Source organism: Scyliorhinus torazame, chromosome 5, assembly GCF_047496885.1.
Source record: "Scyliorhinus torazame isolate Kashiwa2021f chromosome 5, sScyTor2.1, whole genome shotgun sequence".
NCBI lineage: Eukaryota > Metazoa > Chordata > Chondrichthyes > Carcharhiniformes > Scyliorhinidae > Scyliorhinus > Scyliorhinus torazame.
Window position 1 is genome coordinate 249,435,828 of NC_092711.1, and position 14,547 is coordinate 249,450,374.

General features: G+C 43.5%; 1 protein-coding gene across 1 annotated transcript in view; it reads left to right on the forward strand.

Annotated features, from left to right (window-relative positions):
* The window catches only part of LOC140421029 (uncharacterized), a 278,045-nt gene that overhangs the window by 114,096 nt on the left and 149,402 nt on the right, over positions 1–14,547 (forward strand). The window contains exon 11 of the mRNA XM_072505325.1: positions 1,441–5,161. Coding sequence (XP_072361426.1) covers positions 1,441–5,161 — 3,721 coding nt within the window. The remainder of the gene's footprint in view (positions 1–1,440; positions 5,162–14,547) is intronic.

A 14,547-nucleotide genomic window follows, 5' to 3' on the forward strand; every position in this document is an offset into this window, starting at 1 on the left:
AGGTTCGGTGGGGGCGGGAATCGTGCCGCGCCGGTTGGCGGGCCCACCCCCGGCGATTCTCCGGCCCGCGATGGGCCGAAGTCCCACCGCTGTCAACCCTCGCCCGCCGGCGTGGATTAAACCTTTTGAACGGCGGGACAAGGCGGCGCGGGCAGGCTCCAGGATGCTGGGGGGGGGGGGGGGGGGGGGGGCGCAGGGCGATCTGGCCCCGGGGGATGACCCCACGGTGGCCTGGCCCGCGATTGGGGCCCACCGATCCACGGGCGGGCCTGTGCCATGGGGGCACTCATTTTCTTCCGCCTTCGCCATGGTCTTCACTATGGCGGTGGCAGAAGAGACCCCCTCCCCAGCGCACGCGCGGGGATGCCGTGAGTGGCCGCTGACGCTCCCGCGCATGCGTCGCCCTGCGAAGACCTTTCGGCGCCGGCTGGCGTGGCGCCAAAGGCCTTTCCCGCCAGCCGGCGGAGTGGAAACCACTCCGGCGTGGGCCTAGCCCCTCAAGGTGAGGGCTTGGCCCCTAAAGGTGCAGAGAATACCGCACCTTTGGGGCGCCCCGACGCCAGAGTGGTTCCCGCCACTCCATTACGCCAGAACCCCCCGCCCCGCCGGGTAGGGGAGAATCCCGCCCCTGATTCTTTAGAATTCTCAATTCCAAAGGGCTGTGGACGCTCAGCCATTGAGTACATTTAAAAACTGAGATTGATAGAATTTTGACACTAAGAGAATCAAGCGATATGGACATAAGGCAGAAAATTTATGTCAAAATAGAAGATTAGCCATGATCCTATAACGTAGCAGTGCAGGACCGTATGATTTACTGCTGAATCATTAAAAAAATATTCTTATAATATGTATGCTTGTGTTGAAAAGCATGAATGACTAACTCATAAAATAATGGATTATTTATGATTTTTATATATACATATATCATTTCTGTTTCAATATAGAAATGATAGAGGAGTTTTACGAGAATATTGGCAGGAATAGAGAATTTTAGCCATTGATAGGCTGTGATTGTTTTCTTTGGATTCGAGAAATTTAATTATGGTGCATAAAATCATGAGGGGCCTGAATAAAGTGGATAATAAGGACTTGTATCTCTTAACTGAGAGGTCAATATCTAGGTAGCATAAGGTTAACATAATTGGCAGAAGAATTAGAGGGCAGCTGAAGAGGGGCGAAGAGAGATTGGTAGGGGTCTGGAATTCACTGAAAGGACGGTTGAGGTAGAAACCCTCAATCCATTTAAAAATACTTTGATGTGCATTTGAAGTGCTATAACCTAAAAGGCTGTAGATCAAAGATTGGAAAATGGAATTCAATGAATAGCTCTTTCTCAGCTGGCCCAAATAAATAACCTCCTGAGGCATATATTTTCTGTCTTGAAATAAACTGAAACCAATATTTAATCATTAAAATGGTCTTCCTTCATTTGTACAGATGACTTTGGAAGAACTCAACAACTTAATTCAGAATATAATAACATTTGTAGTGGCATTATTGACCAATACCATCTTACCAGCAATTCAGAAATATGAAGAAATTGCACTAGATCACGCTAACCGCCAACGTAGCACTGACCGCCAACGTCGTTCTGAAAGTCAAGATCTCACAGAAAGTCAAATTGCTCTCAAAAAGCTTGAATATGCTGAAAAGGAAGTTGAAACTGACATGCTTTCTAGTGCTGAAAAGGGAGCTGAAACTGAATTAATTGAAGTGTCTGAAAAAGAAGTTGAAACTGATATAATCGAATTTGCCGATAAAGGAGCCGAAACTGATCTTGTTGAAAGTTCTGAAGAGGAGGGAAAACATGAAAAAGTTGAAGTTGCTGAAAAAGAAGTTGAGACTGAAGTAATTGAAGTTGTTGATGAGGAAATTGAAACTGAAAGTCAAGACTTTGGTGAAAGCAAAGACATTGATGACAGCCAAGCCATTGGTATAAGCCAAGATATTGGTGAAAGTCAAGACGTTGCTGAAAGTCAGGATGCTGGTGCAAGTGAAAACATCAGTAAAAGTCAATCCATTGCTGAAAGCCAAGGTTTTGGTGAAAGCCAAGATGTTGGTGATAGCCAAGATGTTGATGAAAGCCAAGGTTTTGGTGAAAGCCAAGATGTTGGTGATAGCCAAGATGTTGATGAAAGCCAAGGCGTCGGTGAAAGCCAAGATGTCGATGAAAGCCAAGGTGTCGGTGAAAGCCAAGGTGTCAGTGAAAGCCAAGGTGTCGGTGAAAGCCAAGGTGTCGGTGAAAGCCAAGACATTGATGAAAGTGAAGATATTATTGAAGTTGAAGATGTTACTGAAGGCCAAGAATCTGGTGAAAGCCGTGAATCTGGTGAAAGCCAGGAATCTGGTGGAAGTTACTCCACTGAGTGTGAAGATTTTTCTGAGAATGAAGGTGGTGTCAAGACCCAAGATTCTGATAAAACCTCAGGAGCCATTGAAGGCCAAGCTGCCACCAAAGACCAAGATATTGACAAATCTGCTGAAAGCCAAGATGCCGTAAAAAGTCAAACTGAAGGCTCAGATACTGCCAGGGACCGAGATGGTGGTGAAAGCCAGGATTTAACTGAAAGTCAAATAGCCATGCAGAGGCAAGCTGACTTAGAAAGCCAAACTTTTGATGAGCAAATGATGTCTTCTGATGATCAGGCTTCTCCATCAGAGGCCAGTGACATGGCTGATGAAATTGTCAATGATGTTATTACGTCAGTTAATGAGGATCCATTCAGTGCACCTATGAAACTACTCCCCTCACTAAGCTATCTGTCAGAAATCCTATGTAAACGTCTGGAAAAGACAGACGAGGTTAGTAAGGATGTCCTCGGCATTTCCAGGGCACAAATACTTCCAGCCGCTGAAAAGGTTTTAAGGGCCAGTCTAGAGAAATTAACTGCTGACAACCCTCATCTTATGTATATCCTCACTGGTTTCCCCAGTACTCAAAAAGCATCTGAAAATTCCAGGAAATTAATTTTTAATTGCAAAGTCCATTGTCTTGCCACAGATATTGCAAATTATATTCTTCAGAAACTACGTTGTACTCTATCAAAAGAAGTAATTTCTGCCATTTTAAAATACCAACCTGCCACTTCATGTTTGCATAATAAAAATAACATAGCCAATAAAAATGAACAAAAATCTGAGATGAAAGCGAAAAGTGATACATGTGATCTTTACCTTATTAACATCGAACAAGAGTCTTCTGGAACATATACACATGAAATCTGTCTGAACGCTGCATCAGAATTATCTGAAGATACTTCAGAATTACAATGCGCAATATTCAGTATTATCGATGACATGAATAAATATGTCTCAACAAGGATTGAGACTGTCACATCATCTAAGATGATGCCAGTTACATGTGCTGATCCTCCCGAATCACCAAGTGAAAACCCAGAAATAGATTTCAGCATGCAAGCCAAGGACATTGTAATTAGTATACTTAAAGCAATACACAATGAAGTAAAAAGAAAAGCTGTTGCAAGACTTAAAACTGGAACTGATGTGTCTTTACTAAAAGAAGCTATTTTAATGGATGAAATACTTGCTGCTATTTTGCAATCCCTAAGCGGGAAAACAGCTGATGAATTCACTAAACTAAAATTGGAGAAGAAAGCAAAGCCTATGGGGATTTCAGATGGAAAATCTAAGCTGAGTGCAACTCATAAAAAGCCAGCGGAAACACTTCCAGCTGTGAATATCCCTGGAATGGTAATTTATCCACAAATGGAAGATGGTGACATTCCATCTGCCAAAGGTCCACCAGGGCGACAAATGTCTGTCTCGCAGCAAAAACTTACAGGTGCACACAGGAGGGATTCCAAGTTGCCCATCCAACATGATCTTAATGAGCAGGAACTTGATTACAAACCAAAAGACATTCCTGAAGGGACCTTGTTAGAGAAATTGTTCAAGAAATCTGAAGAAACTTCTACTGTTGATCTTTTTGCCGAAAGACTGCAAAAAGATACACAAACCATACCAAAAAGATGTCGTCGAAGGGAGAAAAAAATACAAACGAAACAACACAAAGGTAGAGACAAAAAGCAGCAAACAGTTGGCTCAAAGCAACAGCCAGGCAAAGACATGAAACCAGCAGAGAAGGAGGCCAAGGAACAGGTGAAGGCTGCAAAGGAACAAGCCGAGAAGCCAGCAGAGGAACAAGCGGAGAAGGCCGCAAAGGAACAAGCGGAGAAGAAGGCAAAGGAACAAGTGGAAAATGAGGCAAAGCAACAAGTGGAGAAGGAGGCAAAGCAACAAGCGGAGAAGGAGGCAAAGCAACAAGCGGAGAAGGAGGCAAAGCAACGAGCAGAGGAGGAGGCAAAGCAACAAGCAGAGCAGGAGGCAAAGCAACAAGCGGAGAACAATGCAAAGCAACGAGCAGAGGAGGAGGCAAAGCAGCGAGCAGAGCAGGAGGCAAAGCAACGAGGGGAGGAGGAGGCAAAGCAACGAGCGGAGCAGGAGGTAAAGCAACAAGCAGAGCAGGAGGCAAAGCAACGAGCGGAGCAGGAGGTAAAGCAACAAGCAGAGCAGGAGGCAAAGCAACAAGCAGAGAAGGAGGCCAAGGAACAGGCGGAGAAGGAGGCAAAGGAAAAGGCGGAGAAGGAGGCAAAGGAAAAGGTGGAGAAGGAGGCAAAGGAAAAGGCAGAGAAGGAGGCAAAGAAAAAGGCGGAGAAGAAGGCAAAGGAACAGGCGGAGAAGGAGGCAAAGGAACAGGCGGAGAAGGAGGCAAAGGAACAGGCGGAGAAGAAGACGAAGGAACAGGCGGAGAAGAAGGCGAAGGAACAGGCAGAGAAGAAGGCGAAGGAACAGGCAGAGAAGGAGGCAAAGAAACAAGCAGAAAAGGAGGCAAAAAAACAAACTGAGGAAGATACGAAGAAACAAACCGAGAAGGACACCAAAAAACAAACTGAGAAAGACACAAAGAAACTCACAGACAAAGAGAAGAAACAATTAACAGAAAAAGAATCAAAACAGAAAGGCAAAGACACAAAACCAGGATCAAAAATGTCACCTGCTGACCAATTACAACTTAGTCCAGACACTATCAAAGCATTATCTCAAATTATTGTGGGACTCGTGTTGGATAGATATGGCTTATCAGATGTTAAAGAACATACAGCACTTGATGAAAGAAGTCGACAGCATTCTGGAAAAGGTATTGTCCCCAAATGTAGACTTAAAAACTTAAGAAATAGTAATTGCATTATATTCGCTAGAAGATTATTCATTTAAAAATAACAAGGACTGCATCAGGTGTGAAATTAGGGTAATTAAAAAGAAAACAATTAGAATAATATAGACTGTGATTAAATTGTTATATGGACAGAAAGTAACCTGATACTTAGTATAGTCCAACCAATAAGTAAATTCAATTCAAAGAGCAAAGTGTTGGATCTGAAAACAACAATTTGAAAGTAGGTGTACGAAACAATGCAAATTAATTTCAATTTTAGAATTATTTAAGGTGAGAAGATACTCAGGATATTTAAAAGATTTTAAGAAGTTGAATTACAACAATGAACTTATTGCATAACCAGTACAGGGGTGACACAACAGCGTAGTTTTTCTACATCTCTTGATAATTTGCCTTGCTGTCTTTACAAGTCAGAAGTCACATTCTTACATCTCCTAAAGCTGATTCCGAGAAGTTTGGTTTCCTCATTCATTCCATAATTATTATTTACTTTGCTTACTCTTAACCATATCTGGTGAGGCTCATCTCGCATTTTTCTTGTACTCCTGGAAAGCATAGTGTTAACTGCTCTGTTTTCACCGTTAACTTTCAACCTCCTTCATAATCTTTCCCATCTTTATTTTATTGAAAACACTGAATATTTCTAATTTATTTGTGTTTTTCTTTTTCTTGATTTTCATTCATGCTGTGTTGCCTATTTATCTCTCTGTGAATGCATAATGTAAAACCAGGACTCACTGTAATATCTATTTCAATTCATTTTGCTTTGGCGTTGAAACTGTGTAACTCTTATCAAACTCAATCTCCACTTCCTCTGACAATCTACGGCTTTCTAACATACAGGATTGCAAAATCTGTTTACTATTTTCTTGTGTGGTAATGGAATCTGTTTAATATTTGTTAATTCCTTTCACCCACCCACTCCCCTTTTTTTAGTCTTGTTGGTGCCCTGTACAGCCAGTTGACCTCAACATCTTGGATTACGATCCTGGACCAGATCCCAACAGTGGCGAGGATACTGGACAGGAATCCCAATATTTTATTTTAATTTTTCAAAACTGAGGAGAAAGGATTTCTCACTCCAGGAGTGGTTTCACGCAAAATTATGATATGGTATATTAAAACAAACATTATTACGAACACAGTAATAAAATATCCTTAACATCAGTGGCTCTGTGGCACAATGGATAGCGGTTGGACTTCTAGTCAATGGTTGAAAAGGCATTCAAAGGTTGTGGGTTCAAGTCCCACCAGAGTTGTGTTTCAGGGGTGGCACGGTGGCACAGTAGTTAGCACTTCTGCCTCACAGCTCCAGGGATTCGGGTTTAATTCCGGCTTCGGATAACTGCCTGTGTGGAGTTTGCACTTTCTCCCTGTGTCAGCGTGGGTTTCTTCCGGGTGCTCCAGTCTCCTCCCACAGTCCAAAGATGTGCAGGTAAGGAGAATTGGCAATACTAAATTCCCCCTAGCGTCCAAAAGGCTAGATGGGGTTACATGGGTTATGGGAATAGGCTGGAAGCTGAAGACTTGATGGGCTGAATGGTCCCGTCAGCACTATAAGTATTCTATGACCACACAAGACAATAGCTTACAATTACCCTATTAACAATGCTAACCAAAACAGTGGCACAATAGCCCATAACTGCTATCTTAATTTTAACTCAAACAACAAAATCTACTCGGATCCCATTCCACTTACCCAAGTCTAAAATAAGCAGAAAGATAATGCATCAAATAAACACATATAAACAGTTTTTCATGACAAATCTAGCAGTGAACCAGCGTAAAACTAGCAGCTTTTGCTGCAGATACGGGCTCCCGCACTTCAGGGTCGGAGGCCGCGCATGCCCACGGCAGGACCCCCACCCTTCCAACCTTGATGAGGCCCCTTCACATCACCCGCATCCTTCATGCCCCCCCCCACACAAACACGGGGTGAATGTGCAAACTCCACACGGACAGTGACCCAGAGCCGGGATCGAACCTGGGACCTCGGCGCCGTGAGGCAACAGAGCTAACCCACTGCGCCACCGTGCTGCCCGTTCTCTCTACTCTTTACCCATGTATTTATTAAATTCAATTTTAGTGCTGTAGATAGCTTGTTTCATAGGATTCACAAATATTGTAAATCTCAAGAGTGGGATTTCACCCCCCCCCCTCCCGCAGCATGTTTTTGGTAGCGGAGACGACTCGCCATTGGCCGCCATCAGGATCTTCCAGGCCTGCCAATGTCTCCGCCATTTTGTGTGGCTCACATTATGTGCTGCTGGGGAGCCAGCCATAGAGGACCAGGAGATCCTACCAGCAGGAAGGGACGGAAAATTGAACCTCACGTGTTCCAATAAAGATCTCTATGCCATTCAACCGATTACTTCCCTGGGCACCAACCAATTTACATTTATTATTGACCTTTTTTTTGTTCCAAAGCCACTCACTGTCAACCACCTGCAAAACCTTTAGTTTCCTTACTTATCTCAAAGGAGGAGCTTTATTAAAAGTCCAATTAAACTACATCTTGTGGATTGTCCTTTTCCAATAGTGCAGTTACCCCACAAATAATTTCAACACTTTTCTGAGTCATCATCAATTCTAAAACCATGCTAACTACTTGCTATTATACCTGTGCTTTGTAAGTGTTCATCTGTAGCTTGATTCGGACAACTGACTAGTAGTTCTTATTTTGTCAGTTCCATTTTTATGGAACTCAGACCCAGATATTACTTTGTTGTTTTAAAACTATTGACTCCTTTGTATTATCACTGATCAGCAAAAAGAATGTGTCAATATATACTTATTTCTATCAATTAAGTGGATTTCTATTTCTTACTATATATTATGCATTTAATGTCTTTGGAAAAGATAATGGCTGGGATTTTCCACGTCCGTTTGTCGCAAGCGTATTGGTATGTGGGTGGGAGCAGAAAATATCGCCGTGAAGGCCAAAAATTGGTTTTAAATTGTCATGAAACAAGTACACGATTGTGTACTCCACCTATTAATGGCAGGCTGCATTTCCCACAATGCCATATTGGAAACATAATTTCAATACATTTAGTGCTGTAGATGGCTTGTTTCATAGGAAACCCCGGAGCCCCGCCAGTCCCGCCGGGAAGGTAGGTGGTTTGATTCACGCTGGTGGGACTGGCATGACAGCAGCGGGACTTCGGCCCATCGCGGGCCGGAGAATCGCCAGGGGGGGGACTGGCGCAACGCGATTCCCGCCCCCGCCGAATATCCGGTGTCGGAGAATTCAGCGGCCGGCGGGGGCGGGATGCACACCAGCCCCTGGCGATTCTCAATCGGCGGGGGGTCGGAGAATCCCACCCGTGGTCTCACTGCGGGTGACGATTTTGAGCGCCCTGTTACACAGCGCCACAAAAAAACGTGGTCTCGTTGCCAGCGACCATTTTGAGCACACCGCTACGCAACATCACAAGAAATGTGGTCTTAGTGCGGGCAACCATTTTGGGCAACAAGCTCCATCCGCCATTTTGTGCCGGGAATTCACTTGCCACGGCAATGTCCTGCATTTAAGAAAGTTTGTCACAAGTGTGGCAGAACGGGTCATTTTGCCCGCCGATGCACCGTTGGTCGGACAGTTGTCCGGACAGAAATGAAGAGTGCGAACAAGGACAAAGGCGACAACAACCAGGCCGATGTGAATATGACTTTGGATTGCGGCTCAAAATGTTTGAACGGCCAAGACATAGAAGAGGCTCTTTCAGGTTGCAGTCACAGTGAGGCGACTGTGGGTACTATTGCGGACAGATGGATGATCCCGTTAATGCTCAATGGAATGCCCATCAGCTGCAAACTCGATTTGGGAGCAAGGGCCAACCTGATCGCGTTATCGGCGGAGCAGCGGCTAAAGGGTAAACCTCACATCACTCCGGGAGGCATGCTTCTGGAGGACTGCAATGGTCATCAGATCGCGAGCTTGATGTCACCGTCAAGGAGGTAATGCGCAGAATACTTTGGCGAGCGTATTGGTGGGTGGGAGCTCGGGGTGGCGGCTGTGGACTCAGTCGATGGCCGACCGGTGGGGGTCGGGGGGATCCATCACTGGGGGGGGGCCTCCAGGATGGCCAGGCTCCCGATCGGGGGCCACCGATCGGCGGGCACGCGCAATCTCGGGGGGCCTATAAGCCTACATTGTCGGGGCTGGCCCACGGTGTGGGTCTGCCATGTTGTGCGGGGCCGCCACCGGAATGCAGGGCCCCGTATCGGCAGCCGGAGCTGCGAGGAGCACTCCGGGGACCTGCTAGTCCCCTGAAAGATGGAGAATCACTCTGGACTTTCTCCAGGAAAGTCCAGAGTGATTCGCGCCCATTTTCTCGGGGGCATGGGGACATAGCCCCATTATCAGAGAATTCCGCCCATTACCTCAAGCAAGCTTTATCCTCAATCAAATGGGAAGGTGGAAAAGGGTGTACACGTAGTGAAGCAGCTCACGAAGGCCCTGGATAGCCAGGACGATATGTATCTGGCATTACTCAGTTACCCTTCAGACCCACTGGTAAATGGCCTGTCACCAACACAGCTGCTTATGAACAGGCAGCTGCGGACAACCCTGCCCTCCATGGTGGCTTCCACGGTCAAACAACGGTTCAAGAGGAAGTTAGTTCTTCAGAAACAAAAGCAGAAAGAGATTTACAATAGATCTGCAAGGGCACCTCAGCCATTGCAGATAAGGGACACCGTCTGAATTGAGGACCCCAATGGCAAAGGATGGGTGAAGCTGGTAACCGTTGTTCAACAAGCAGGTCCACATTCACATATGGTGTTCGCTGAGGATGGCTCACTTCTGCGCGAGAACCGACAAGTGCTCCTCAAAGTACAATGACCTTTTGTGCTTAACCCAATAGAAGAGTTTGGGTGTAATCCCGAGCTGGAGGAAGACACAGACTGTCCAGCACAACCTGAGGTTAATGATGCATCTACAGTGGTGCATGGGGAAAGGCCAGCAATTGATGAAGGTGGGGCACGCTCACCAACTCAGCTGGTGTTCAGAAGGTCGACCAGAATAAGGTGTTATGGGCGAGGCGTTTTCAGAACCACAAAATGTATCATGGAGTTCAACCAACCTCTCCCTTTAATGGATTTGTTGCTTTTCCTAGCACACGGCTTTTCCCCTAGGTGTGGGATTACAATTATGGACACGTGGGTTTTTAACACAAAACACTGTTTATTCCATGAACTCAACTTAACATCTTAAATAAACATTGGATCTCTTAACACCCCTTTCTTCAAAGATAACTCAGAAAATATGCAACAGTAAATAATTCCTAAAAATGTTCCTTCAAACTTCCAAGAGACTTAACACCTTTAAACAGTATCACATCAGGTTAAAGGAGATATATATTTTTTTTTTCTGTAGAATGGCAGAGACATATTAGCTTAGTTGACTTCAGCTCCAGCACCTTGCTTTCTTCCTGCAATCTGCAAAACACAGACACACACCCAGCTCTTTTCAAAACTGGCTTCTCCCTTCAGCCAACTCACAGCAAACCAGAACTTCTCAAGCTGCTGTCTCAAACTGACTTTCCCCTTTTAATCAGCTCACAGCAAAACAGCCAGGCACTTTTAAACTGCTCTCAGCAAAACCAGCCAGGCACTTTTCAAAACTGCAAAATCAAAAACTGCAAAATGGCTGAACTGAGCTGAGCTCCACCCACTCTATGACATCACTGTTTTCTTAAAGGTACATTGCTTAAACATCCAGTTCTTAAAGGCACTCTCGCATGACACCTCCCTCCCAAGAAAAAAAACCCATCAACTTCAAGATGGTTTCATTTTTCACTTTTGCACCATCGACTAAGAAATGTACATAGTAAATATACCTTTTTGTTTAAAAACAAAACACACGCAAACAGGTATAATAATATAGTACATTTTCCTTTGTTCTTCTTCCTCCAACTGAAATCTTTCTCGATTGACAGTCTCTTTGAACAAAGTCTCTGCATGATCCATCCATTCCTCAACTTCCTCGGCATTTCTCTTTAGAATCAGATACTTTAGTTCAATCTGACCACAGAGCCCCTTGCAATTCTCCAATACAGGAGCATTGGTGATCACAGCTTTCAGGCAGTCAAATGCCTGTTGAAAGTCCGCTGTCCATTGACATTTTTTATGTTTCTTCAGCAATTCCATCAGTGGAGTAATCACGCCACAAAACTTTTGCACAGCTGTTCGATCCAATCCACTCATGCTAAAAAATCGCATTACTTCCTTTCGTCTTGAGGATAACGGAACCTCCGCAAGGAAAGTGATTCGGGCTTCTCCAAATTCACTTTCGACTAGGTTCATCACCAAACCCGCCACCTGAAGTCGATCGAAGAACTCCATACCATGTTTTAAATGTCTTTCTGTAGTCCACACACAACCATTGGGTACCGTCTGGTTTAGGTACCATCACTATGGGTGAGCTCCTTTGGCTGCAACCCACTTCAATTATGCCATTCTTCAGCATACTCTCAATCTTTCTGTTAACCTGTGCCAATTTTAAAGAATTAAGTCTATATGGATGTTGTTTGACAGGAACAACATTTCCCACATCTACATCATGTATAGCCATTTTGGTACTTCCCAATTTATCTCTACAAACTTGCCCATGTGATATTAATACCTCTTTCAGGTCAGTTCGTTTTTCCTCTGGAAGGTGACTTAATAATTCATCCCAATTTTTAAGAACATCCTCATTTTCCAATTTAATTTGAGGTATGTCAAATTCACAGTCATCTGTATTTGGTTCGTCACTTTGAGTTAGAATCATTAAAACCTCCTTTTTCTCTCCTTCCCTTTCAAAGTACCTTTTAAGCATATTCACATGACACACTCGGTGAATCTTCCTTCTATCTGGTGTTTTTACCACATAATTCACCTCACTTAATTTCCTTTCAATCTAACACGGTCCACAAAACACAACTTTTAAAGGCTCCCCTACCACTGGTAACAACACTAAAACTTTATCCCCACGGGCAAAACTACGAACTTTGGATTTCTTGTCCGCTACCCGTTTCATCACATTTTGTGCAACTTTCAAATGTTGTCCAGCCAATTCACCTGCCCTATTTAATCGTTCCATAAAATTTGACACGTAATCCAATAGTGTAATTTCCGATTTTTCACCCACCAATTTTTCCTTAGTCAATTTAAGTGGTCCTCTTACCTCATGACCAAAAATTAGTTCAAAAGGACTATATTTGGTAGACTCATTAGGTTCATCCCTAATTGCAAACAATACGAATGGAATTCCTTTATCCCAATCCTCTGGATAGTCTTGACAATACGCCCTCAACATTGTCTTTAATGTCTGATGCCACCTTTCTAACGCTCCCTGCGATTCTGGATGGTACGCAGTTGATTTAAATTGTTTTATTCCCAAGCTATCCATAGCTTCTTTGAATAACTTTGAAGTAAAATTTGTTCCTTGATCCGATTGAATTTCTGTGGGTAGTCCATATCTAGTAAAGAATTTAAGTAACTCCTCCACAATCCTTTTAGCTGTAATATTATGTACTGGAATGGCCTCTGGAAACCTATAAGACACATCCATTACAGTCAAAAGATATTGATCCCCACTTTTTGTTTTAGGAAGCGGTCCTACGCAATCGATTAGGACCCTTGTAAAAGGTTCCTCAAATGCTGGAATGGGTATTAAGGCCGCTGGTTTTATCACTGCTTGAGGTTTCCCTATCACTTGACATGTGTGACATGATTGACAAAATGTAACTACATCTTTATGTAGTCCAGGGCAAAAAAATTTTTCTGGATTTTAGCTTGAGTTTTCCTTATTCCCAAATGACCTCCCACTAGTACCTCATGTGCAGCTCGCAACACTTCCTTTCTATACCCTACCGGCAATAGTACTTGATGAACTTCTGCCCACTTTTCATCCGCCTGCATATGTACAGGTCTCCATTTTCTCGTCAAGACATCATTTTTACAGTAATAACACTCTGGTATACTCTCAGATTCCTCTTCCGTATATGCTTTCTGATATATCCGTTTTATTTCTACATCTTTCTGTGTAACTCCGCCAATTTTCCTGAACTAAAAATATCCGCCTCATCCTCCACCTGTTCTTGTTCTTTTTCAACCATCTGATCAAAAATCGTTTCTGATAATTGCACTTCAACTTCATCTTCACTCTTTGATTTAACCTCTTGTCTTAAACTGTGACTTTGCGACCTCGTTACTACACAATCCAGAAAAATCCCAGGATATTCGTCCTTCAACACTTCAGTTGACTGATTTTCCACTGGCTTATCAACCACAGTAGGCATCACTCCCACCTGCGATCCAGCTATATTATTACCCAAGATAAACTGTATTCCTGGACAAGATAGTTTATCTATTACTCCTACTACCACTTCACCACTCTTCACTGGACTTTCCAACCTTACCTTATATAATGGAACGCTACTCCTCTCACCCTGAATTCCACATATCACCACCTTTTCTGGCAACATTCTTCCCAAACTACATAATTCCTCATCTCTTACCATTAAAGATTGACTAACCCCTGTATCTCTTAAAATTGTGACTTCTTTACCTGCTCCTCCTGATACACAGGAGTAAACTTTACCCACACAAGTAAATTCTTTAAAGACATCTGGCACCTTCTTAACAATTACTTCTTGAACAGGCTCTACAATCGTTTGCACCTCCTTCGCTTCCCTTGGGCTTTCCTTTACCACTCTAACAAACCCCACTGTCTTATCCTGTTTTACCACATCAGCCTTCCCAGTGCTTTTCTTCAACCACCAACACTGTGACTTTACATGGCCTAGTTTATTACAGTGAAAACATCTGAAACTTTTCATTTCTTTTCCACCCTCCTGGATTTCTTTTTTAATCTGAGGTACACTCTCTTTATTGTCTCCCATCAGATCACCTTTACCTTTACCACTTGAGTATTTCTCATGTCCCCAGTTTCTATCCCTCACCGGCTGAAACTGATGTTGGAATCCAGTCTTTGATTTATGAACTAATTCATAATCATCTGCCCTTTCTGCTGCTAATCTCGCAGTTTTAACCCTCTGTTCTTCCACATGAGTTCTCACTACATCAGGAATTGAATTTTTAAACTCCTCCAAAAGTATAATTTCTCTGAGAGCTTCATAAGTTTGGTCTATTTTCAAAGCCCTTATCCACCTATCAAAATTACTCTGTTTGAGCCTTTCAAACTCCATGTATGTTTGACCAAATTATTTCCTTAAATTTCTAAACCTTTGTCTGTAAGCTTCAGGCACTAGCTCATAGGCACTTAAGATGGATTTTTTCACCTCCTCATACGTTCCAGATACCTCCTCCGGTAGTGATGCAAACACTTCACTAGCTCTACC